This window comes from Triturus cristatus, chromosome 11, assembly GCF_964204655.1.
Source record: "Triturus cristatus chromosome 11, aTriCri1.1, whole genome shotgun sequence".
NCBI lineage: Eukaryota > Metazoa > Chordata > Amphibia > Caudata > Salamandridae > Triturus > Triturus cristatus.
Genome location: NC_140594.1, coordinates 396643351 through 396670634, shown reverse-complemented (window position 1 = coordinate 396670634; position 27284 = coordinate 396643351). Strand labels below are relative to the sequence as shown.

General features: G+C 44.1%; 1 protein-coding gene across 1 annotated transcript in view; it reads right to left on the bottom strand.

Moving 5' to 3' along the window:
* LOC146784279 (uncharacterized) overlaps positions 1-27284 on the bottom strand; it is a 203977-nt gene that overhangs the window by 3632 nt on the left and 173061 nt on the right. Inside the window, exons 20-24 of the mRNA XM_085635303.1 lie at positions 16336-16481; positions 5983-6210; positions 4153-4339; positions 3307-3464; positions 1653-1733 (exon numbers count right to left, since the gene is read on the bottom strand). Coding sequence (XP_085491429.1) covers positions 1653-1733; positions 3307-3464; positions 4153-4339; positions 5983-6210; positions 16336-16481 — 800 coding nt within the window. The remainder of the gene's footprint in view (positions 1-1652; positions 1734-3306; positions 3465-4152; positions 4340-5982; positions 6211-16335; positions 16482-27284) is intronic.

Genomic DNA, 27284 nt, shown 5'->3' with positions numbered 1-27284 from the left:
AATTTTTACCCCTATACTATCCAACACTTACCCTACTGTTGCCCTAAAAGTAATATGCGTTGTTATGGTATGCGTTGTAGTGGAATGCGTTGTAATGGAATGTGTTGTAAATGTAGTTACTAAAAATGCGTTGTGATGGCATGCAATGTGAAATCATGCATTTTAATGGATGTTGCGATGTAAAAACTGTGTTGTAAAGGCATGCGGTGTAAATGTTTGCGTTGTAACATCATACATTTGGTAAAAAGTGACTTACTGGTGGCGCAGAGGGCTCGCAAATAAGCCCCTAAGTCTGCTCTCTCAATAAGAGGGATTTGATTCTGGTAGCTCAGGCAATTGACCAGTGAAGGAAGAACACTGGTGTGATAACGTTCGTTTAAGGAACTGTACAAGCACAAAACACAGAGCGAGAAGAATCATAGGAGGTTCTCCAAAGGTAACCATAGTGAAATGGGTGAAGCACCAGAGAAACAACCGGTGGATGCTATAGCCATGGCGGCTGCTGCCCCTAAAACTTGGTAGGGCAGTGCGGGGTGACAATCAAACAAATAAGAACGTACCTGCCGCTCCTGGGCACCGCCTCAGTGCTTCTGGTGCTCCTCTGCTCCCCTTTCCTCCCCACCCAATCCAGACACTGCTCTCATGCTATTACTAAGCATGAGAGACGCGCAGATATTGGTCTGAGTGGGCTGAAATGTCGCTCAGTTAGGGACAAGGAGCATGCACCTCTTCTTCCACCTGGCTATACAAGACAGCTAGGTTGGAGGAATGTAAGTGTGCATGTCGGTTTGGTCATCCTAAGACGGCTGGCAAAATCGACATACACACATACAGTGGACCTACCACTCCTCCTCCACGGGCCAGGCTGCTGCAGAGCATGGCCCCACTGCTCCCCAGACTCGGCGGACTTGGCCAAGTAAGTGAAAGATAAAATGATAATAAAACAGTTTTATAATCATTTCTTTTTTTCATTTGCTGTTGGGAGTAGGAGCAGGAAGTCCACATTTTCACCCGAAGATGAGAGATTCTCTGACATTATTCTTAACACCCTTGCCAACATGAGCAAACGCCAAATGGATGGTTGTTACCACAGTAGGTTTCGTAAATATGAGAATGACTTTGCTGTCATCGAGTTAGAAAAGTGCAAGCTGGAACTAACACTATATCTGGAACACATCAGCTCTCAGTTACACATGGACCAGAATATGGTCTTTATTCCATAATGATCAGAGTACAGTTTCTGCTGGTAAACCTATTTCATACGGTGCAGTCTCTGGTCAGTTAATTGACAGATTCGGGGCTGCATATGTTATGCCATAAGTAAGCAACCTTTTATTTCAACCTGCGGGTACAGTACATTCCAGGCCAATGATCCCCAAAGTCACTAAGGTATGATGTCTTGATCCAAACAGCCTGGGAAATGCAAACAGCACTGAAATGGTGGCTGGACCCTTAGTAACAGATGAATGATGCATTGCTTGGGAGGTGGGACCACCCAGGCAGCCTCCATAACAGGCCATGTTTCTGAGGCTGGCTTCATCAATTATGAGAAGCTCACTGGCCATTTCCTTGTGCTGTTTGTCTCTGGGGTTCCAGGAGTCTAAAGCATACACCAGTGCCATGCTGCCCCCTTTCTGGACCCTACCACTCACCTGGCAGGTGGTGACTTCATCCCAGGGCTTTAGAAGGACATGCTTCACCATTGGGCCATAGGTTGACAGGAAGTTGTTGCACTGTTAGGGAAATATAAGCGGTAGAATTAAACTTTAGTATCTAGACGAATGGAGGAGCCTATATACATAAGAAGCACAAGAGGTGTGTAACATACAGAGCAAAACATGGAGGGGCTCAGTGAATGTGTCTAACTGCACACTACAGACTCAGTGAATCTCAGTTGAACAGCACTTCATAAGTCTCCTGACCTGGAATCCTTTCTGTAGCATGCACCCATTCTGAGCTCCTCAGCCTGGTCAGAAATCCCAGTCTCAGAGTCACATATTCTGACCTGCACACCCATCTAAGAGCCACTTAACCTGCCCACAGACCTGCATCTCTGAACTCCTTATTCTGACCACAGATACCCATCTATGAGCACTTCAACTTGACCACACAATCAGTATCATAAACTCTTATTCTGGCACCTATACACCCTTCTCAATGCCCGCCAACCTGTACATACACCCCAGGCTCAGAGAACCTTATTCGGACCACAGTCTAACCATTTTCAAAATCTCCTTAACCTGGCCCACTTTGCCCATCTTTGGGCTGCTTCTTCTAAGGACTCCCCCAAGAGGCGCTTATTCAAACTACACTCCCTGGTCTCAGGGAGCCTAATCCTGACCAGGTCCCCAGTAAATTAGCACAAGTCTCCATAATCATTATCTTTGTTCAGTGGTTTTATTCCCCACTCTCAGGTTCTTCTAGGCAGAAAAAGATTGTGGTATCCTAAGACTACAGCGTACACTAACTGTGGACGTGTTTTCCTCAAGTACCAAAATATCTAACTTTGGCATTTTCACGAGAATCCTATCTGATCTACATGCAAATTACTTAATTTTCTTCATTGTTCTGATGAAGGCTTTGCTAATGCTAACACAAAACCCATTGACATTATTATACACGTTTTTGGATGTTGTAGTGTGACTACCAGATTAAATGGAAGTACACTGTCTATGATGTTCTAACAGTGTTCCATAGAGTTGTCAGACCCACCACCAGAACACTTCCAGATAAATCTGTAATCTAGCTTTCATATTTCCTCCTTATTTCTTCCTGCACCTATATTGTTCAGACTTCTTTAGTCAGTTACAGATTTTCAAATTCATGTCTGTGGATATCTCTTTTTGTTTTACATTTGTGTATTATGTACATCTATATATTTATATTTTTGTAGAGCATATCACTTCTATTCATGAAAAGTTTTAAAAGTAAATGTATCAGATTTGATTCAGAAATAGCTTGTTTTTCAAAGTTATTAAGAAGGAATATGTTTTGAACGTACCTATCACACACCATAATTCTTCTGTGAAAAGTTTTTAGATGGCTAATGAAATTACACCATTCTCAATGGGAAAATTGAACATTGATGTGTACTACCTGGCCTGGGGTTTACAGGATTCCATTTACTCTTTGAATACTTCCCACAAGAGGTGAAATCTCAAGTCAAACAGGCATATGGACAACATGACTGGCATTCTGTATGTATGAGGAATTATTCCCAAATTGAGTCGCCAAGCCATCACTTACCACCAACAAGCCCATTTCTCTTGAAATACTGAAAGGGAACACATTTGCAAAAACACTTACCGTAGTCGAATTGCCAAAGTGTTCCATGCAGAAATCTGCCAGCACCTGCCCAATGTCTTTCTTGTGCAAGTTGTCTGTAAGCAGAGGTTTCACAAAGCTGATGAATGCTTGGCAAAAGATGCATGTCGGACCGACACTTGGAGCAGGAACTGGAGTACCTGGGACAGGAAACATAAGGACCATTCCAAGTGAAAATCCTGTGAAAAACATAAACTGCCCACAAGGCAGGTCCCCTCCTTGCAAGTGGTCCCATGAGGATTTACATTGAAAAGTCTTTTTCCTACATATCCTTGTCTGTCTGTCTGTCTGTCTGTCTGTCTATCTATCCTTGTATATAGATATATAGATGAAGTATGTGTGTTTATGCATGTATTTATATAGATAGCTACCTATCAATATATAGGTAGATATCTACATAGCTATATACCAAAACATTATAGGTAACTATAGACTGATGGAAAGATAGATATGTACTTAGCTAGTAGGATAGATAGGTAGATCGATAGGTAGGTAGATAGATAGATAGATAGATAGATAGATAGATAGATAGATAGACAGACAGACAGACAGACAGACAGACAGACAGACAGACAGACAGACAGACAGACAGACAGACAGATAGATGGATGAATTTACATTTCTAAAAGCGCCAACGTAATAGCTAAATGTCCATGAGAATGGACTCGCTCCGTAGTAAATGGCCTATCTCTGGAGACCAGGCTCCATAGGTGAAATGCACGATGATGTGAGACTGATGTAAGACCAATGGTTCTGACTTATCACTTTGAGGTATAGGTTTGACTTAGCACCCCGAAATGCTGGAGGCAGCCCACCTCATGGCCTTACCCTCACTGTCTTCCAACTCTTGGCCCTCACACATCTGAATCTGTGTGCAGATGTCTTTGGGGCTATCCTCATTCTTCACAGCTGCTATAATGTCGTCCCTGTTGTTCTCCTTCATGGTTGTGCAGATTTCAGCGATACTGTCATCCACCTCATCGCACATGGAATCAACAGCTCCGTTGATGGTGTCCTATCAAAACAAAGGATGGGGTAAGAAACCCACAAATGAAAAGAAACGTGGAGTGTATAAAAGACTTTCCACAAGTTGAAGAGTGAACGAGGGAAAACATACAAAGAGTAATAAGAACCCATCAATAGCACAAAACCTATCATTCTGTCACTGATTCCCCCCACCGTTGGCTATTTCTTGCAGATTTACAACTCATGCATGTGTATTGAACAGCTAATTCTTTTGATTCTTCTCAAATATGACTCGACTGAAATTCACCACATTTCAAAAACGTATTGAATGAGGATCAGTTCTTTGTACTTTCAATTTTAGTAGATTTTCGTTCAGTGGTTTCTTGAGAAATCTCCTTATGGGACTTCTCATTGTGACCTTAAAAATAATTTTTTTAGACCCTGCTGATAGCTTTGCAAAGTTTGATACTTATATTAGGTTGCATTACTTTAGACATTTTATAAGCACTGTGTTGTTTTCAACAGAGAAGGGAAAAGGCATAGACATAGGTAATGGACTATCTGACATAAATACCTATCATAAATTTAGGAGCATATTTCCGAAACAAATGTCGGAGTGCGGGTGGCGCCAAAATCGGCAATGCGGCGCTCTGACATTTTTAAACGCGGGGATGCGATGTATTCACAAGAATATGGTGCACCCCTGTGTTTCCCCTAGCGCTGGTGCAAAATAAGCTGCCTAGCGCCAGTGCAGGAAACCTGCCGCCATGTTGTAACGGTGCCTGTACTGCAGGAGCTATTGTTTATGTGCAGGAAGGAACACCTTCCTGCACATAAAGAATCAGTCATGACGATTTGCTCTTTCAGAGCAAAATACAAGGAGAAATTAATGATATCTCCTTGCATCACCATTCTAATGCCTGGTAATCTATGGCATTAGAATGGTGCTCTTTTTGGCACTGCCTCGCCCTTGTAAATCTCGGACAGTGTCAAAAAGCAATGGGTGTTGCCGTGAAACGCCCACAGCAGCACCCATTGCATGCCCCTTTGCAGCAGAAGACTGAGGCGGAAAGGGGCATATATTTACAAGGTGGTGTTAAGCCACGTTAAGTAGCTTAGCGCCACCATGTAAATATGGGAAATGGTGCTACGCCACCGGAGCATCAGAAAAAGTGATGCTCCGGTGGTGATTGGGGCTTGTAAATATGCCCCTTAGGTTGGACTATGACAACATATTTACCTTACTGAATTAAAGTGATTGATGGCCAAAGTTAAGGTATGATTTCTAGTGATCCAGGGCATTAGTCTTTAAAGAATAAAGGATTTCTCTTGTGTTCCAGGAATCAGCTATTCATCCATTTGACCATAACATTCTGTAAACCAAACTTCAACTTTATGCATGGCTCATAGACCATCTATGAATTCTCGAACAACTTTCATTCTGCTTTCCTCTCCACCTCACCCACCTGAAGCTCTGTGTAGTTACTGGGCCTCGAGTAGAATGGAGTAGAAATGGGGTGCCCTTGGTCTCTGGCTACAGAAAAAAGGGTAGTAGAGGCGGATTGGTGTACTTGGTGAGGGTGGCTTCCAAACACCGAGAACAAAGTGTTAGAAGTGAAACTATATGCTTTTGTCTACTTTAGTCTAGACCTCATGCCCAGATCTGTCTGACATCAAGGTAAGAGCACTCACGTCATCAAGATTTTCACCAACGCAACTCTTCAAGTTTGTCACAATCTGGGTGCAGCCTGAGCATTTAATGTCAGTTTTGTCTTTTCTCTTCTTGTTTTTCTTCCCTTTCTTCCCTTTCTTTCCTTTCTTGTCTTTCTTCTTTTTCTTGTTGTTCTTCTTCTTCTTCTTCCTTTTCTCCTCCTCCTCCTCGGTAGCATCTTCAGGAGCGCCATGTGAAGAGGCCTCGAGCTGGGGAAGTGATGGAAAGAAGAAAGAAGAGTTCAAATCACTGAGACATGGACCTCGATCTAGTAAGTGCTGTGGAAGGAACTTGAACTAGGCTGTGCAGCAACTTGCACTGTGTTGCAGAATTTTGCGCGGTGTTGCAGGCATTTTTAATTGTAAGTAGCCCTAATGGTTGGCATCACTTTTCATTGCTTCCTGCCACTTGTTCTACACGCAAAACATTAGGAAATAACCCCTTACAGAAGTCAGTGGGCGGGCTTAAAATGAGGAACTGAGGTGAAGGGCAATTATGCAGTACAGGACCCTGTCATGCATTTGTTTGAAAACTTGTACAATTTGTACTTGATGAACTGGATATGTCACATGCACACAGTCTTCAACCTTTCCAGCCCGATTGAACTTGCATTAGGGTCTTCCATACCAGTGTCCTGCCCCTTACAGTCTGGCCAAGTTGCAACGAATGACCTAGCAATGTCATATGTTTTTCTCACCGGAATGGTCGCATCCAGTCCACCCTGAGGGCCTTATTATGAGTTTTGGTGCCACGCTCCTGCACCGCCAAACCCATGTAGGAACTGACATAGGCACCGCAATGGAAACGTCAAAGGCAGCACCTGCATGACATAGACTGCTGCTGTCCATACCGTGCAGGGTCTGGTGTGCGTGATGATCCCCTCCTGTGTGCATCCACATGGCGTGAGGGACCACCTTTGTTTCCTTTGTTCCTCACCGCCACACTTTCATGACAGTCGCACCTCCATGAAAAGTGTGGTAGTGAGGAAACTCGTAATATGCTTGGAGGGGCCATAGCGGCCCCGCCAACCATATTGTAGCCTCAGGACCGCCGTGCAACCACCAGCACAACTGCCAGGTAATGGCCGTTCCCTGTCGGTTGCGACGGCTCCGGTGGTCTCAGGGCGGCCCGACCGCCCTAGTCGTAATAGGGTGGTCAGGAGACCACCACCATGAGTCAGGTGGTCCGTGGACTGCCAGACTCATAATAAGGTCCTAAAATAACTTCAATACTCACTGGCCTTCTCTCTCTCTGTGATCCCCTTCATGTTTAGGCAGTGGTGGTGAGCACACACCTCTCTGCAGAGATTCACCCAGATCAATTGTACACAATGGGCCCAATTTGCCAAGTAATTTTTGGTCATGAACATATGAGTCTGAAAATGGCTGAATGTATTCCTGCTAGGGTAACACTATGGAGGTGTAAATCTTTTTACTCTTTTGTAGATAACAATAACCAATACCACTTGAATAGCCACTAACCTTGGGTCTGGAGCAGTGTGCTGCCCAGAGTGAAGTGCTTCAATGCCTCGTCAGGAGAGTATGAGCTATATAAATACACTATCATTTCATGCAATAACACTTTAATAGCTAGTCTGTGAGGGGTGGAAAGCGAATATCACAAGGCGCGGTTCAACTTAGTGGACGCCCAATACTCAAAGTTTGAAAGCATTCAAAAGGTCTTCTCAAGCCCTTTCTCACCCACAAAATGGTCAAAGACTACTTATGTCCCTTTTCAGGGTAGGAAGGGGGCTGAGCGGGAAACAACCATTGCAACGCAGCCATTATAACGCAATACCTTTACAACGCGATTGCCTTTACATTGCATGCCATTAGAACGCATGCCATTACAACGCATGTCACTACAACACATGCCATTACAAGGTATACCATTAGAACGCATGCCATTACAATGCATTATAAGTAATTGAGATTTTTTTAGTTTTAGGGTGGGTATGGGTTTTGGGGTACATGGGAATAGTAATTTTTACCCCTACACTATCCAACACTTTCCCTACTGTTGCACTCACTGGGGTGGGAATAATAATTTTTACCCCTATACTATCCAACACTTACCCTACTGTTGCACTCACTGGAGTGGGAATAGTAATTTTTACCCTTACACTATCCAACACTTACCCAGCTGTTGCCCTAAAAGTATTATGCGTTGTAATGGTATGCATTGTAATGGTATGCATTGTAATGGAATGCGTTGTAATGGTAGCTTTAAAAATATGCGTTGTAAAATCATGCGATGTAATGGTAGTTGAGCTGTAAATACTGCATTGTAAAAGCATGCGTTGTAATTGTTTGCGTTGTAACGTCGTATATTCGAGCCGAGCACCCTCAAGCTTCATGGTGATGTAGGAAAGGGGTTTCTACACTAGGAATAATTGTTTCCATCTAAGATAAAAACAATACAAGAAATTAATGTACAATTTCACATAGATAGGGAATATGAAACCTAAAAATGCCATATTACTATCAAAGTACTATACTTGTGAAGCTTTAACTGGTACAGCTTTCCAGATCTGCATCTGGGAACTTGTGTAAATTCCCATAAGTTATACATGTGTACCCGTGAGCAGGAGTACATTTAGGGATGCCTAACGCCACGCCACGCCGTGGCCTTTAGCCACGCCTCGCGGCCCCCGCTTCGCGGGAGCCGCTCGTAGGCTTAGACTCTCTCTGGGGAACATCCTTTCTGCCTCCCTTCACGTGCTTTGAGCACCAACGCGCCCCTTGCAAGCTGTCATCTGGTCAACAGGGGTAGAGGCGGGACTGCGAGGACCAGCATTCCTAGCGGCGTGGATCGGCCGCAGCTGGTCCTCTTCCCGCCCCCTCCTCCTCCTCTTTAAAATCTGTGTGGAGTGAGTGAGCCTTGGGACCCTTCCTGCAAAGAAGCGCTGTTCCTGTGTTGTTGCTGTCTGGCCACTTCGCCACGCCTCGCGGCCCCCGCTTCGCGGGAGCCGCTCGTAGGCTTAGACTCTCTCTGGGGAACATCCTTTCTGCCTCCCTTCACGTGCTTTGAGCACCAACGCGCCCCTTGCAAGCTGTCATCTGGTCAACAGGGGTAGAGGCGGGACTGCGAGGACCAGCATTCCTAGCGGCGTGGATCGGCCGCAGCTGGTCCTCTTCCCGCCCCCTCCTCCTCCTCTTTAAAATCTGTGTGGAGTGAGTGAGCCTTGGGACCCTTCCTGCAAAGAAGCGCTGTTCCTGTGTTGTTGCTGTCTGGCCACTTCGCCACGCCTCGCGGCCCCCGCTTCGCGGGAGCCGCTCGTAGGCTTAGACTCTCTCTGGGGAACATCCTTTCTGCCTCCCTTCACGTGCTTTGAGCACCAACGCGCCCCTTGCAAGCTGTCATCTGGTCAACAGGGGTAGAGGCGGGACTGCGAGGACCAGCATTCCTAGCGGCGTGGATCGGCCGCAGCTGGTCCTCTTCCCGCCCCCTCCTCTTGTTTTTCCTTCATAGCTTGTGTGGACAACGCGCACGCAGGACGCGCGCGGGGCAACGGCCGGGGCGAAGACCGGGCTAAGAGCGGGCCGTTTGAGGCCGGCAGAGGACGGCCCAGGCCCACCCCCTTTATTGCTCCTAACCTGCTTGTTATTGTATCATCGTGCTGAGACAGGTTAGCTTAAACTGAAGCTCCCTAGTTAGTAAGTCGAATGACGACCCTGATCTCATCGTAAGCACCATGAGTACTAGGATGACACGTAGCAAAGCCTCCAAAGGTGGTTCACAATTTTGTGGCCCTATGGACGACTTCATCACCCGCACAAATGTAGCCATCGATGAAGAAATATCTAAACTTCAAACCCGGGTATCCCTAGAATTGGTAGCTGCACGTAGGCTGTCCGAGGTAATTGCCCTCTCGAAAAAATCATCCCTAGGACATATAGCCTCTGCTGTTACTCCAGCACTCCCTGCCCGCCCAAATAGTATTACCACCCAGGTTGATTTACACCAGCCCCCGATTACTTCCACCCTCACTCCGCCCTTAGAACAATCACGCATTACAGAAGAGCTAAGTTTCGCTGCACCTTCTCACGCCCAGACCCCCACCCTTAATCCCCTTTCCCAAGCATTCCCAACTACTTCCCGTGTTAGTGGTGCACAACCCAAAAGAAAACGCCAATTACGCTCAGCCTACTCTCGTAAAAAGGCAAAGGTCGCAGTCTCCCATCAGCTCACAATGACCAACACTCAGGCACGTAATGCTTTACCTGAGGGTTCCTTGAGCACACAGTCAGTATGCCAAAGTATGGGAGAGGGTCCAGCCAACACCACCCCACTAGACGAGGGGGCGCAGGTACAAGACCAGGGAAGGAATGATAAGGAATTTATAGATCAAGTCTGGGAAACATTAAAAAAACTTCTCTCACCACTCGACTTAAGATTGTCTAGGATAGAAAACAATCTACTCGAGATGGAGAAGAGCATTATTGCTCTGGCCACTCTTGGCCTGAGAAGTCTCGAAAACCAGGGCGTGTCCTTATCTGACCCACTTTCGCCAGCCCCTGTTTTGCAAGCTGAGCAGCACCCCCCACCAGTACCTGTTGCTGTAAGGCCTGTTCCTAAGCCGAGGACTGTGGCTGTGGATCAAGTTTCCATAACCGCTAAACCTCAGGCTACCAAACCGCAGATTCCCACACGGAACTCTAAGCCTGGAAAAGTAAATCCAAACCTGGTAGCATCCGCCAGACCCCAGCCTGCCGAAACCCAGGGTCCTCGTCCAAAAGAAAATTTTAGAGGAGGCTATATAGACCTTCCACCAGAGGCCAATGACTATGTGGTCGTGTTGACAGGTGTCCCTGTGATTGGCACTGACCAACACGAAAACCACTGGTCATTGAAAAATAAAACTATGCACTGGCTTAACGTCAACAGACCGATTCCCAATGGCAAAAGAAGCCGAGTAATGATGGTCCGTAGAATACCCTGGGTGGGCCCAACCAAGAAATCTAAGCAAGGGGACTGTGTAGTTGTAACTTTTGAAGACCCACATACGGCGTACCATATCTGTTCCTGGCCAACTAGTGAAGATTCTTTAGTCATACCAAGGCCGCTATCCTATTTTTACCCCCCACGCCAATTGCATACCCAAGCGGACAACTGGTCCTTGGTGCAGCACCACCCATGGAACACCCATCCCATGAGGCAAAAGAATACTCTTTTACACTGGAATGGCCTTTCAACCTACAATAGATTTGGAGGCCTGGAGGAGGTCGATTGACTTTCTATGTTCCTAGCATGCCCACAACTAGAAAAAGCATTGTCTCCGCATGTTATAGATATAATTGGAAATCCAACCAACGGCCCTCCAACTAGCCAAGCCGGGCTTCTGACTCTCTTGCCCCGGGCCATGGAACCGATCAAAATGGCCATTTTAGATTGCAAAAGAGTGGAAACGAGGCCAGACAGCCCCTGTTCGATCCCCCCTCCTCCAGTACAATCTAATCCAATGGAGATCGACCTGCCTGATAGAGTTGCCTCCCCAGGCGATTCTTCACTGAGGGTCTTAAGCTGGAATGTGGCTGGCCTTGCACGTAACTTTGATAACCCGGAATGGAACACCTTCCTGGCACCCTATGACATTTGCTTGCTACAGGAAACATGGTGCCAGGAACCTAGACATAGAGTGGGGTTTTCGACCTTCTATGTTCCGGCTGTATGTCACCAAGGTTCTAAAGGACGCCCATCCGGTGGTCTTCTCATCTGGATCAACATAGCACTAGACCTCAGTGTTTCTCAAAGGACCATCGAAACACCTGACCTTCAATGGCTAACAGTGCACTACAAAGGGGGAAGGAAACTAGAACTATTTAATCTCTACTTAAGGGGCAATAGGAACGGAGGATCTCTAAACTCTTTAGGCTTAAGTAACTACCTGTCTGCCTGTGACGCCGACTCTCTCGTCCTGCTGGCAGGCAATTTTAATTGCTGTTTTGAGCCTTTAGCCAAAGAAGATATTCTGGATACCAACGAGGAGGATAACAGGAGGGGCATCCCTATTTTGAACCTCGAACCGATCCCTAAATGGACACAAAAGGCGATCGATATAAATGCTCTTTGCATGGAGCATAACTTGAGAGCAACGAATGGGCGTTCTAAATCAGATCCCATGGGTGCCCATACATACAATAGGACGGGCCACTCATCCAGAATTGACTTTGTTATGCTCAACTATAACCTCTGGCCATATCATCAAGACATGGAGGTTATAGAGACCTGTGACAGCGACCACAACCCTCTCGCTTTAACCATTTCTGTCCCCTGGCAAACTGGGTCTCAAGAAGCTACTAATCAGTTATGGAAAGCTTCACATGAGATTCTTCCCTCAAACTGTGGCAGACGTCTTAAATGGGCAAGAGTCTCAGCGGATGAGGCTAGGATGTCACAAGCTGAAACCATCTTACTAGAGGCTGAATCTAGGCTTGATAGCACGAATAGCGATAGCAAGATGTTTTTATCGTTATTTACGGAGACTGTAACGGCACTAAGTGGGCTGTTCATCATTCCCAAATCCAGCTCCAGAACTGCTTCAAAGGGGGCCCTGAGAACAAGTGAAAAGTGGTTCACAGCCAAGTGTCGACTTGCTAAGGGTGATCTTGTTGCTGCAGTAAAAAGAAAAGACCAAGTTACCATCAGGTCTGCAAGGAAACTTTATAGGAAAACTGTGACTGAGGCCAAGCGGACATATGATTTCAACTTTTGGCGTGACCTAACGGAGGCGAGCACAAGGAAAGATGCTAAGGGGTTCTGGGACTTGCTAAGATCAAGAGACAAGCCCATTGATCAACAACTGACTTGTAATATCCCTGGTGTTGCCTGGTTTGCCCACTTTTCGAAATTGTATTCGGCTCAGACAGGGCCTCCGCAACCAGACCCGCTCCCAAGGCTCAGTTTCACAGATTTCCCACCAAATGAAGTCCTATTTACCACCTTGGAAGTAGAGAAGGCAATCAGGTGTATTGTTTCTAACAAAGCGGCAGGACCTGATGGGATCCCGGGCGACTTGATAAAAAATAATCCCCCATTTTGGAGCAGATTAATTGCTGCTCTTCTTAATGAGGTTATGTTGGGGGGGTCTTTCCCTGACTCTTGGAGGGGCGCTGAAGTAGTCCCCATTTTCAAGAAGGGTAGCAGGGAAGACCCAGCCAATTACCGCCCCATCAGTTTTCTGGATTCGACGCAAAAGGTAGCGGGGAAAGTGGTATTGGGCAGGATTCTGGAGTGGGTGGATGAAAATCAGATATTGTCTGATTTCCAAGCGGGTTTTAGATCAGGGACAGGCACCGTCGAGCAGACATTCCGCCTTTTAATGCTCTATTGGAAGGTAGTGGTGCTAGGAGGGGGCAGCTTATACTTAGTCTTCATAGACTTAAAAACAGCCTTCGACCTGGTTCCAAGAGCATTATTGTGGAAGGTCCTTGACGAGTTAGGTCTACCTCCCTATTTGTTGGCCTTGCTGATAAAATTCCATGAAAACAACTTTGCCCAAATCAGATGGGGTGCCCAGGGAGAAAAAACCCTGTGTATTCCAGTAGACAGGGGCGTCCGCCAGGGGTGTGTGCTTGCCCCCACTCTGTTTTCGCTTTACGTCAATGGAGTGGTGGAGCACCTTCTTCAACATCCTGCAGATGCACCATCCCTGGCTGGAAGGAAAATCCCGACGCTCCTGTTTGCGGACGACACCCTCCTGATTTCGAAATCACCTGCAGGCATACAGTCACTACTTTCCAGCTTCAAGGCCTTCTGTGACACCAAGGGACTGGCCATAAATATTGGCAAGACCAAATTTCTTGTCCTCAACCCCCCTAAGAAATCTGTTAAACCCCCCACTCTAGACTCTGTCACATTAGAACGGGTCAAAGAATTTGACTATCTAGGCATACGTCTTTGTGATAGTATGAGCTGGAAGGCCCATCACCAAAAAGTGTTTCTAACCCATAAGAGGGTTGTTGGTGCTTTACTTAAAGAGCAGCGTGCTTCCTCCATAAAACCTATTGGGGCACTTCTTGATATTTATAGGGGTAGGGTTGTGAGTGCAGCACTGTATGGCGCAGAACTTTGGGGTACCCAGAGAGTGGATACTTTGGTCCACCTAGAAAATAAATTTCACAAAGATCTGATGAGGCTACCCCAGAGCACCCCCACAATCCCCCTCTTGCTGGACGCAGGTACCCGTCCAATCTGCGAGCAAGCTAAATTACGCCCCTTACTACTATGGTCTAGAATTTGGAACGTCCCCGAACTCCACAGCTATGCAGACGCCCTAAAAGATGTACTGTCCTTACCTGGCTGGCATAAGATCGCCTGGCTCAGAGAGGTCAAGAGGGCATTATACAAGCTCGGTCTGGGAGCTGCGTGGGAAAATAAAACAGCACCTCCTAAACAAGAACTGAAGAAGGCTTACTGGTCTTGGGTGGATAACGAGAGACTTGGTAAATCAAATCACCCAAGATCTGTTGCCAACTTCTTGATGGTCAAAGATATCCCCTCCAGAGAACCATATTTGGACTTGATTCACAGTTCACATGATAGGGCATTATATTTTAAATTCAGGGTTGGGGTCTTACCTTTATGTCAGTTTACCTCTACCTGGAAACCACCACTGCAAACTGTACCCTATTGCCCATTCTGCGAGCTAAAAATCGAATCTGTCGCACACTTTCTATTTGAGTGTCGAGTCTATATGGCCCCTAGACGGAGGTGGTTGAAGCCTCTTTGTAGGAGCCTGGGAACTCGCTCACATCTGGAAGCTATAAGAATACTGCTCTCAGATACAAGACCCTTTTTTGCCATTTGTTTGGCTAAATTCCTAGGCTGGGCTTGGCGCATAAGATCTGCTAAACAACTGACGATACAGTAAAGTGTCCCTTTTTCATTTTTCATAAATTTTAAGATTATCCCGTGTAAATATGAAATGTTTTTAATGGTAATATGAATTGTAAATTGCTTTGTTTCGACCATTGTTTTTATGCTGTCATGTTTTGCTTTTATGATATGTTTCTATATCGAAATAAAGCTTTACTACTACTACTACTTTGTGTGGTTTTGGAAGTGCTCTTTGTAAAAAGGCAGAATTCTGTCACTCACACTATTAGACAATAGATCCAGTGGGCTGACCCACTGCCCCATGCTGTACTGGGCAGAAGGAAACTGTGAATGACACACCAGCAAACCAATCTATGAAGAAGGCTGTTTGAAAGTCCCTATAAGTAAGTATATTATACATATAATATTGGTAAAATCGAAAAGTCGCAGCTAGCACGAGACCTAAAGAATTTCCTTGGCCAGTGTATCAGCTACGCTCATTAGAAAGTTTTGATGCATCATATGACATATAAATGGCTTAATGAAAATAAACAGAAAGCAGTTCAGTTGAATATTGCCTGTGGTGTACATCAGCGTGCAGCTTGTGATGACAGTGGTTTTCAAAAGTATATGGTTGTGACATGCCAAAATCAAACAGTGCTTGTTTTGTGCCTATGAAAAAAATGGTAGCATGCTTTGTTATTTGCTTACTGTGCCATTATTGTCAATATAAGAATTACATATTTTAATATATTGTCTGATCATTTGATACCTTATAGTAAGGCCAAACAAAAGCACTTCTACAGGACACACTGTGTGCCTCTGACGTATTTCCCTACATCTAACCACCGTTTGAAGTTTTGGTCGCCATCTTGAAATATTCCCACCTTGACAAATAATGGTGACAGGAGTACTTTTTCATGCCTCTGAGACCATTTCCTTTGTGATACTGCATTTCATTCACAAGCAGCACAGAGTAGGCAACACGTCAGAATCTTTAATTGACCCCCCCATCTTTAAATCAGACCGCATGAAAAATAGACAACGTCACTATAACAAATTGTGAATGACCATATAAAATATCAGAAAACAACCCAGTTATACAGCTGTGCCAGTGGTTAATTTGTTTAAAAAAAAACAAAGTGCCGGGGGCTTTCGTCAGGTGGCAGCTTGCACCAGCCCATTTCTCCTGTTAGCGGCGCCATAAACAGAACCAACTACTAACCATGAAAGTTGGGAGGGTTTGTGGCATAATGGCCCGAGCTGCTGACTTGGTGTTGGCTCAACATCCTGTGATTCTGGGCAAATTACTTACTCCTCCCTACCTACCATAAATGTGTCCTTAACTGCTCATGAAAAACACAAGTGCGATGATTAAGTGCTGGTGCTGAGCACCGGATACCAGTGGCTCAAATTAAGCACTGGTCTGTGCAAAACATTTAAGTCAGCCTCTGTGCCAAAGGAAAAAATAACGAAGCAGAACTTTTCAGGGTGAGAATTATTTTGTGAACACTTACCTCTGCAGGGACGTTCTGCCAGAGACCCATGCAGTAATCTTCTTTCATGCATAGAGAGGCCGTCTCTTCACTCTGGCACCAGTATTCGGAGCCTTGCAGGCACAGCTTTGGGTCCTCCTGATAGGAGAGTTCCACATCAGTTTCCTCTGCGCCAAACCAGAAAGGAACACGCATAAGCGATCCACGAATGAGGACGCAGAAATAAACAGCATTATTATCAGACAAATTAATTTAATATTTATTTAACAAAGGAAGACCTGGATCAGAAATGTTTATCTAGCAGCAATAACCATACATAGATTGGTGAGGTGGGATGGTTAGCATAGTTTTAAGACTAAGGGCCTGATTTAGAGTTCGCCGGATGGGACATTCCATCAGAAGTCTGACGGATATCCCGTCCGCCGAATTACACATGCATTATATACAATGACACTGGTAATTCGGCAGATGGGATATCTGTCACGTTTGTGATGGAGAACCCATCCGCCGATCCCCAAGTCAGGTCCTAAGTATCAAGGTACGGAATGCTTACAGCATTATTATATATAATATGAATATAGTTGGCAAAGATAAACATAAGTAAGCTAATACATTTCACCAACTAATTGAACATAACTGTATTAAAATATGCTGATAGATAGATAGATAGATAGATAGATAGATAGATAGATAGATAGATAGATAGATAGATAGATAGATAGATAGATAGATAGATAGATAGATAGATAGATAGATAGATAGATAGATAGATAGATAGATAGATAGATAGATAGATAGATGTATATACATACTGTTTCTCTCAATTTTTTCCAAAAAAAGACCTGCACTCCAGAAGTGGTTCAGCAAATTCATCATTTTATTCAGGTCAAGGGGTACAAACAATGAAGCATTTCAGCTAAACTAGCCTTGTTCACAATGAGTGACACCATTTTCCAGTGGTGTATATCCAGCTTTATTGCAACATCAACCATAAAAAAAGGGGCTCATGGCTGAAAACATTGAACGGAAATAATATATTTCTTCTTTGCCCTATTGGGTGGGATTGAGAGCTAAAGAAGAAATTTGGAGGCGCACCATTTAAATGCATGATGTAGAAGTTCAATGTACAATTAGATATTTTTGAGCTATTGTAATTTACAAAGCTTTACATTATTTTTGTTCAATGTTTTGAGACATGAGCCACTTTGTTTTAAAATGGTCAGTATGATATGTACGGAGCATGATTTGAATTAATTGGCCCAGTGATATAGGAGTTAGTGGGAGCACTTGAATCCAAGTTACCCTTATGTGTGATTCTGGCCTGGGAGGATTACCCTGCAAATGAGTGAGTGATCATAAATTTGACAACCTCAAGACAATTATGATTGACTTTATAAAATAAAATTTAGAAAGGTATATATTGGAGGATGAATTATCTTTATATTTATCAGAGCAGGAAGCATGTCTTTTATGTCTATGAAATTAAATGAAAAAGAGATTTATAAAACGCAAACCAATTACCGGAAGGTGTCAAGGCGCTAGTCTCAACAGATCAAACGAAAGTCACAAGATCTTGGCTAAAGTTGGTTAAGCAGCCTAGTCTTTAGTACCTTCCTGAAAGCCAACAGGTGATTCTCGTCTTTTAACCTTTGGGGAAGAGAATTCCAGAGTTTAGTTGTCCCAACCAACAAACGTCTACCACCCCAAGCACGTTTCTTGTACCTGGGGATCACCAGATTATGAGATTGAGCTGAACCTAGCTGATGTGTAGGGACAGACAAGGTGATGGATGTTGCACTAAAGTTGTATATACACCAAGGAAAAATGGCGTCACTTATTGTGACCAAGGCTAGTTGCGTCCGAAACACATCAATGTTTGTACTTTGGCCTGAATAAAGGAATTTGTCTCTATGGGAAATTTCAAGAGTCTCAGGATATTTGGTGGCATTGGTGGTAGTCTCGCAATTCACCAAGCACCAATAGTGTTTTGGAGCCCACAGACAACTGCCATTCACCGTTGGCTATATATGTACGCACATATATATATATATATATATATATATTCAATATTCTAAATTAATGTGCAAACTTAAAGAGGCTGACAATATCATCATTAATAATGCAGACAAAGGTGGAAATATAGTATTATGGCCGAGACAAATGTATATGCAGGAAGCGAAACGCCACCTTACTGATACTGCAGGTTATAAAAAGGTTACACAACAAGTCTTGAAAAACACAAAAGAACTGTTCTTTGGACACTTAGCACAATGGAAATGTGAAGGTTTGCTCAGCAAGAACAAGTACAACTTTTTGAAAAATGACCATCCAATCACTCCTGTTGTTTACCTAATCCCGAAGGTTCACAAAAATGTAACCCCTTGCCAGGCCGCCCGATTATTTCCGCCCAGAAAGGTTTGCTCGAAGCTACTTCTAAATATGTAGATTACTATTTGCAAGACTTCGTAGAGAATTTACCTTCTTTAGTTAAAGATACTGGGCATTTTCTCACTAAACTAAGGAAGGTAACCTGGAAGAATGAATATCTACTGATTGTGATGGACATTTGTTCTTTATATGCAAGCATCAGACACAGCGATGGACTGAGAGCTGTTAAATAATATCTAGACTCTAGAAACATCCAATGTCATCAACACAATGCAATGATACTGCAAATGATTGAACTGTGTTTACTAAACAACTTTTTCCTATTTAATAAGGAAGTGTATCACCAGTTGCGTGGGGTGGCCATGGGGGCATGTTTCTCTCCTAGCTACACATGCTTGCATGTCGGCTGGTGAGAGGAGCATGTCCTCAGGCATACCCATAAACAGCTGTATGATGCACACGTTATTAAATGGTGGCACTTCATTGACGACATCTGTGTAATTTGGCATGGAACTATGGAATCAGCTGAGAGCTTTGTCAATAACATCAATGATAATAATTTAAATTTACAGTTCACAGTACAAATCAGCAGTCATAGTGTTCAGTTCCTAGACGTTGAGATCTATATCAATGATGATGGAATACAGACCAACTTGCACAGGAAGGTCACAGCTGGAAATTCCACATTACACGCCCTCAGCGCCCACCCCAGACACCTCATCAGGAGTATACCTACGGAGAATTTTTAAGGATAAAAATAATCTGTAGTACTGAAACTGATCTTAGACAATGCCAAGCTGACGCGGTACAAAGATTTTTGAAAAGAGGTTACAACAACAAAGATTTAGATACTGCGCTACTAAAGGCTAACAGTAACGGGGTTTTATCTGCAACAATCAGTGAATCCAATTCAGTCACCACTCAACCTACGAACTCAGCCAGTACTAACACTATGAGACTTATAACCACTTATAGTGACCAAGAAACACAAGTAAGAAAGATGATAGTCCAAGACTCTTATCACGACTGGTATGACGACAAATGTGCTGAAAAACAGAAAGCACTTACCGTCACCCTCAGAAATAGAAGAATATCCCAGGAGGGTGAGGCACAACTAATGGAAGCCTGAAAATCTTACAAACATCTTATTCGATACAAAAACAAAACCAAGTGTATCAATTCTTGCAAAACCTAGCAATACGCAGCTGACACGAAATAAGAAAAAAGGATCTGATTCATAGGTCTACACACACAACTACTCACTCACCCATAGAATCAATCATACATGCTGTCACTGATCAATAGAACACTATCAAATGCACTCATACACCAATATCAACATTGACACTCCAGCACTCATCTTAGTCAGTTATGCAACCAATGAAATTCCCCCGTTATAGTTAGTTCAGATAACTATAACTCGCGCGCCCGCAATCCACTGCTCATGACGTCACATATTACATCACTCATGACATGGTCAGTGGCATCACTCATGACATCACTGATGACATCATCCTTGTGATAGAGTGGCGGTCGCGCGACTTATAGTTTTTACGAGTGAAATATCCACCTAACTATAACATGTGTGAAACCTATGGTTTTTTAAGTGAATTTGCAAGGTTTTTTAAATGCTAATTCCTAACTATAACGTGTGTGAAACCTATGGTTTTTTCAGTGAATTTGTACGGTTTTTTAAATGCTAATTTAGTTATGGTTTTTCACCGTGCGCGCACCCCCGCGATTTAAATTTTTTTTTTTTTTTAAATGTTCTGCCTTCAGGGTCCTTCAGGGACCCCCTGACAAAGGCTAGGGGGTCAGGAACTCTCTACCCTGCCCCCTTTTCACGTTCACCACCTTCCTTTTTCACTCTCGCACTGAAAACAAACAAAATGGCAGCCGACACTTCCTGATTTCGACCGATTCGAACGTTGACTAACATGTAACCACCAATCAGAATTACGCTCGCGCACGTTAGGGTGCTTGCACGGTGCGCGCACGGTGCGCGCTTATAGATATTTATATGCTTTTAAATGCTATTTTCTCAGGAACTACTGAACAGATTGACACCAGACCTGCAAAAGGCACTTCCCTGACCTGAGGACTACCTCTCTGCCAAATTTCAAGTAATTCTGTTCAGCCGTTCGGGATGTACCTTCGACTAAAGGTCCTATGGAAAAATGCATGGGGAAAACGTGTTTTGGAACCCCCCTTTTTTCTCGGCCCCCGCTTGACGAATCACCCCGAGACTTTCAGGGTAGGAGCTGAACGGAGCGCCCCATTAGTTTTGAAAATTTCGCGAGGATTCGTCAACCGGCGCCAAAGTTATTCAAAATAGAATTTTCAGATTTTCTATGGAAACTCGGTCCTAACTATAACTATCTACTGGCGACCGCCAGTAGATAATATATATATATATATATATATATATATATATATATATATCCTACTGGCGGTTGCCAGTAGGAGGTATAGTTAGGACCTAGTAACTATAGGAAAATGGCAACATTCTATTCGCAATAACTTTGGCGCCAATTGATGAATCTTCGTAAAAGATTTATTTTCAAAACTAATTCTTTGTTGAGATCAGCTCCTATGTTGAAAGTTTGGGGGTGATTCGTCCAGGAGGGGCCGAGAAAAAAGGGGGTCCCAAAACGTTGTTTTTCAATGTTAATTTCCATAGGAAACTTTAGACAAGAATTACCCCAAATTTGGCAGGGAGAAGGGTCTTGGTCTAGAAACCACGCTTTTGTTTATTTGGTGTAAATCCGTTTGTAGTTTTTGAGAAATATCGAAATTTACAGTTACGAGCACAAGTTGCTGCTGATTGGCTGCGAGCGCTGTGAGCATTTGCAACTAGGAAGTGTTGGCCGCCATTTTGTGATTCCGTTGAAGCGAGTAAGGGGAAAAAAGGGCAAAAAATGTGGGAAAGAGGAGGGTAGAAGCAGTGTAATATTTGTGGGGTGTTTAGGGTGTGCTATAGAGGGGGTGCGAAGTGAACTAATCATACCTACCGGTGTGAAAGTTGTAGGCTACGCAAATTAAGTGAGGTATTGGCTAGTGTGTGATGTTTCTAAGGTGAGCTTGTGCGCGACTCGAGGATTAAAACGTGAGCCCACACTGTGTGTCTTATGCTGTGAAGTCATGTGCCCTGGCCGCTGCAGTACAGTTGTGGAAGTAGTGTCAGCATGTGTTTATACCTACTAGGATGAACTACTGACCCGTAGTGGTGTGAAAGTCCTGGGGTACGGAATATATGTGAGTTATTGTCTAGAGTCTCATGGAAGGAGGAAGTATTGGCCGCCATTTTGTGATTCCGTTGAAGCGAGTAAGGGGGAAAAGGGTGCAAAAAGTGGGAAATAGGAGGGTAGGAGCACTGTAACCTCTGTGGGGTGTTTAGGGTGTGCTATAGAAGGGGTGCAAAGTGAACTAAGTGAACTAATCATACCTACCGGTGTGAAAGTGCTAGGCTACGAAAATTAAGTGAGGAATTGCCTAGAGTGTGATGCTGCTAAGGTGAGGTGGTGCAGGACTCGGGGATTACAGAGTGAGTCTAAATTGTGTGTCTTATGCTGTGGAGTCATATGCCGTGGCCGCTGCAGTACAGCTGTGGATGTAGTGTCAGCATGTGTTTATAACTACTAGGACGAACTACTGACCCGTACTGGTCTGAAAGTTCTGGGGTATGGAAAATATGTGAGGTAATGTGTAGGGTCTCATGCTGCTAAGCTGAGATGCTGCCGGACTCGGGGATGAAAGCATGAGCCCAAACTGTGTGTCATATGCTGTGCAGTCATGTGCTCTGGCCTCTGTGCCACATCTGTGCAAGTAGTGTCAGCATGTAGTTATAGCTACTTGGAGGAACTTTTGTTTCGAACATTGTAACTTGTGTATGGTGCTTAGGGGGTGTTATATAGGGAGTGCAAAGGTACATTTGTGTGTATGAAATGAATTTGGTATTTGGAAAGTGGAAAGCACTGACTCCTATGGGTCTGATAGCGCTGGGGGCGTAAGGTGAGGTGCTGCTGGAGTTGGGAATAAAGCTGATGAACTACTGACCCCTAGTGTGAACTTTTAACGTGCACGTGCCGTTAAATGTTCGATAAAATGTTGCAAAGTATATTGTTAGGTTAAAAAAAAATGATGAACTTTTAACCTGCAGGTGTCGTAGAAGGTTCCAGAAAGTGTGGTGATAAAATAGGTTGAACTTGTGACCTATATGTGGCGCAGAATAATAAGTAGCTTTTCGGAAGGAAAAGTCAAAATTAACCAACGGAGGTAAGTTTTGGAATGTCGTTGAAGGAATTAAGTATTCTGATTTGTTCTTTACATGTATTTATGTGTGGAGCCACAGAGAAATTGTGCCATTCCTGGTTTCATTCTTGATGAAGTCAGAGCTTTACATGTACTATGTGAGAAAGTGAGAATTGTATGTGTGTGTCATTTGAAATCTGGATAACAACTACAAAGGTGAGTTAGAAATGAACAAGGTGTGTTCTGTGTTTTATAGTTTTGATTAAGTATTTGAGGTGATGTTTTTAATTTTGAAAGTATATTTTATTTGAAAGTAATATAGTGTTAGTAAAGTGTGGTGTTTCATATTGGTCATAAAATATGCATAAAATTTGAGCTCTTGTTATATAAGTATTTTTTTATATATGTTTAGGAATTTTTCACAGAGAAGAAGTGCAGTTTGTCATCTTTATAGGACTGTATTGTTTTGAAAATGAGGTACAGCGTTAATTTGACTTTTTAATGTATTTGGGGAGATAAAGAAAATGTCGCACGTTTTGAACTGATACTTTTTGTGGAAATAGTGGGGTGGGGGTGGTGGTAGGAGACGTATGTGTTATTCAGTTAAAAGCGATACAACGAAATGCAGGTTGTGGTCTTATTTTTGACACTGAGAGGTAGGTTTGAATGTAACTCAGGGTAGTTTGTTGTACAGTGGGGCCGTGTACAGTGTTTGGAGATTACATGGAGAGGAGATGGAGATAGGAAAAGTGATACGTTCCTTTTATATGTATGCATAGTTTGAATCATGTGATACTAAGTTGAGATATAATAAGAATATGGTTTCTGGTTTGCATTTGGGTATAGTTAATCATTTTTTTTGTTTCTGACTAGTGAATAATAAAAAGGTAGATATACTAAAATATATGGTAGTAAACATATTAATTATTGTCTGTTGGGGAGTGCTTCTTTAGAAGAGATGCTTTATAAATGTGTGAGATAAAAAAAAATGTAAATGTGCGGTATATTTTCTGTATGAATTTGTTGACAGTAGAGAACTACATGTGATTATAAGTGATACTATTTGTCAGGCTGTGTCGCTGTCGCGGATATATGTAGGTGTTGAAGTGTTTTACTGATGGTGAGCTTCACTATCACTTTTGAGACACTCGTCAATTTATTCATTCCATTTAATATCTTTAATATAGATACAGTAAAGGGACTTTATATGAAAAGTTTGGGAATTAGAACTTTGTTTACACTCCCCATACCCTGCTATACACTCTAACTTTAAACAACTTTCGTAACATACAGATGTCTAGCTAGTAAAGGTGGTGTAGTTCGACGGGGCCCATTTATAAACAGTGCTATGGGATGGTTTATGTTTTACCCGCCAACTTGCATGTTTGAATAGTTTTTGCTGATAAGTGTTCCGGCAGACACCTGTTAAAATTAATGTTGTATATCGGTATAGTGGCGCTACTAGGAATAGGGGGTTTCTGTTTGATTTCGTACTGTTAAGCAAGGGCGGGGGTGGGTGTGGGGGAGGTAGTTATGTTGCTGCTTGAAACACAGAATATAGTAACGTGGAGATGTGGAGGTACTAAAGGTGATGTAGTACCACTGGGAGCACTTATAAAGTGCCATATGGCATGGTATATGTTTTACCCGCAAATTTGCATGTTTCAATACGTTTTGCTGATGACCTTTTCGGGAGAAATTAAGCCTCTGTATGGCTATAGTGGCGCTTCTACGTTTGTGGGGCTCTTTCTTTTATTGCGTAAACTTAAGCAAGGGCGGGTGTTGAGGTGGTGTAGTGGTACTGTGACTATTTATAAAGCGTCTTATGGTATGGTGTATGTGTGATTTGCAAAATTGCAGGTTTTAATAGCTTTTGCTGATGAGCGTTCCAGCAGACACCTGTTGACATTAAGTCTATGTATGGCTATAGTGGTGGTAACGGGAGTGCTGGAGCTCGTTGTTTGATTTCGTAAGGTTAAGCAAGGGATGGGTGTGGGTGGGGGTGGGGGAGGTACGTATGTTGCTGATTATAAGACAGATATTTGTAACATGGGCATGTGTAGTTACTAAAGGTAATGTAGTTTCACTGGGCCCATTTATAAACAGTGCTATGGGATGGTTTATGTTCTACCCGCGAATTTGCATGTTTGAATAGTTTTTGCTGATAAGTGTTCCGGTAAAAATTAAGCCTGTGTATGGGCATAGTGGCGCTACTAGGAATGAGGGGTTTCTGTTTGATTTCGTACTGTTAACCAAGGGCGGGGTGGGTGTGGGGGAGGTAGTTATGTTGCTGTTTGAAATACAGAATATAGTAACATGGAGATGTGGAGTTACTAAAGGTGATGTAGTACCACTGGGAGCACTTATAAAGCTCCCTATGGCATGGTATACGTTTTACCCGCATATTTGCATGTTTTAATATGGTTTGCTGATGAGCTTTCCAGGAGACATCTGTTGAAGTTAAGGCTGTGTATGGCTTTAGTGGCGCTTCTACGTTTGCTTGGGCTCTTTCTTTTATTGTGTACAGTTAAGCAAGGGCGGGTGTTGAGGTGGTGTACTGGTACTGGTGGAGAAGTGTGGCTCAATGATTAGAGCGGCAGACCCTGATGCAGAAGTCTAGCCCGGGACCAGGGTTCAATTCCCCGCCTCGGCGGGTCTTGGGCTCAAAAATTCCACGGACCTGATAATTCTCGCCTCGGTGCCATTCCAATCATGGAGTCCCACTCTGCAACTCTGGGCAATAGCTTGCTTAATCTCCACAATGGCCCCCACAACGCTAAGGATGCCTGGCCTCCACCTTGGGGGTGCCCAGGAGTGGACGCCTCACAGGGAAAGCCAGGATGGGTTCCACAGCGGTATTCGTACAAGCGCCTTGAGACCCTTGCGGGTGAGTAGTGCGCTATACAAGTATCAATTTACAATTTCAATTTACATTTACTGTGACTATTTATAAACCGTCTTATGGTATGGTGTATGTTTGAGTTGCAAAATTGTAAGTTTTAATAGCTTTTGCTGATGAGCGTTCCGGCAGACACCTGTTGACATTAACGCTATCTATGACTATAGTGGTGGTAACGGGAGTGCAGGGGCTCGTTTTTTGATTTCGTAAGGTTAAGCATGGTATGGGTGGGGGTGGGGGATGTGCATATGTTGCTGATTATAAGACGGACATTTGTAACGTGGGTATGTGTTGTTAGTAAAGGTAATGTAGTTTCACTGGGCCAATTTATTAACCCTGCTATGGTATTGTTTATTTTTTTCCCGCAAATTTGCATGTTTGAATACTTTTTGTTGAAAAGTATTCCAGCACACACCTGTTAAAATTAAACCTGTGTATGGGCATAGTGGCGCTACTAGGAATGGTTAAGGTAGGGCGTGGTGGTTGTGGGTGTGGGGGAGGTGGGTATGTTTCTGATTAAAACACTGAATATAGTAATGTGCAGATGTTGAGCTAATAAAGGTGCTGTAGTACCACTGGGAGCACAAATAAAATGCCCTATGGCATGGTATGTCTTTACCTTGATGTAAGAATTATGTTATTGCCACGGGTGAGTGCCTGACAGGGGTAAACGAAGCAAGCCCACCCCCTGGGGAGAAGTGCAGCCTAGAAGGCATTAGCCGAGATAAGTGAGGTGGCAGGGAAGGACAGCAGAAATAGCTCGGGCTGTCCTGACGCTCAGGCCGCGCCTGATATTGAATTCCTCAAGGACACGGCCGCCCTGCATAGCTCTCAGCGGCGTAATCAGTAAGAGACCCAGCTGCTCCCAACGGGAGGGCTATTGCGGCCATAGAGGCCCAACGACCAAGAAGCAAGCTGGAAGTCCACTGGAGAGCCGAGGCACTTATCTGGGGGGAAAAGGATGGGACATTAACGCTGCACGGTGAGGGCCCCCCTTGAGGCCGTGCTACCCCGTCAGCGGGATAAGGACACCAGGGCCGGACTGGGAACCAAAACCGGCCCTGGCAAAGTGCTCGGCCGGCCCCCCTGGGGTTTGGGGGTGTCGTCGAGCTCTTTGCCGGGGCCGGTTTTCGGCCGATTTTGTCACAGGGCCGATTTTGCAGTTAAGCTGCAAAAAACGGCCCTGTAACAAAAACGGCCCCCAGGGGCCCAAAACCGGCCCCCACCCATGCGGCCCACTGGGGGATTGCCCGGTGCCCGCTACGGCCAGTCCGGCCCTGGAGGACACTAGAGTGGTCACAAAAGACCCAGAGATCACTGCAAGCAGATTGCCAGGCCTAGCTCCACACCACAGCTTCAGAGAACGCAGGGCTTGGTCGCTTGCACCACTAAACTATAATGATTCTCGATCCCATAGATGGCGCCCCCTTCC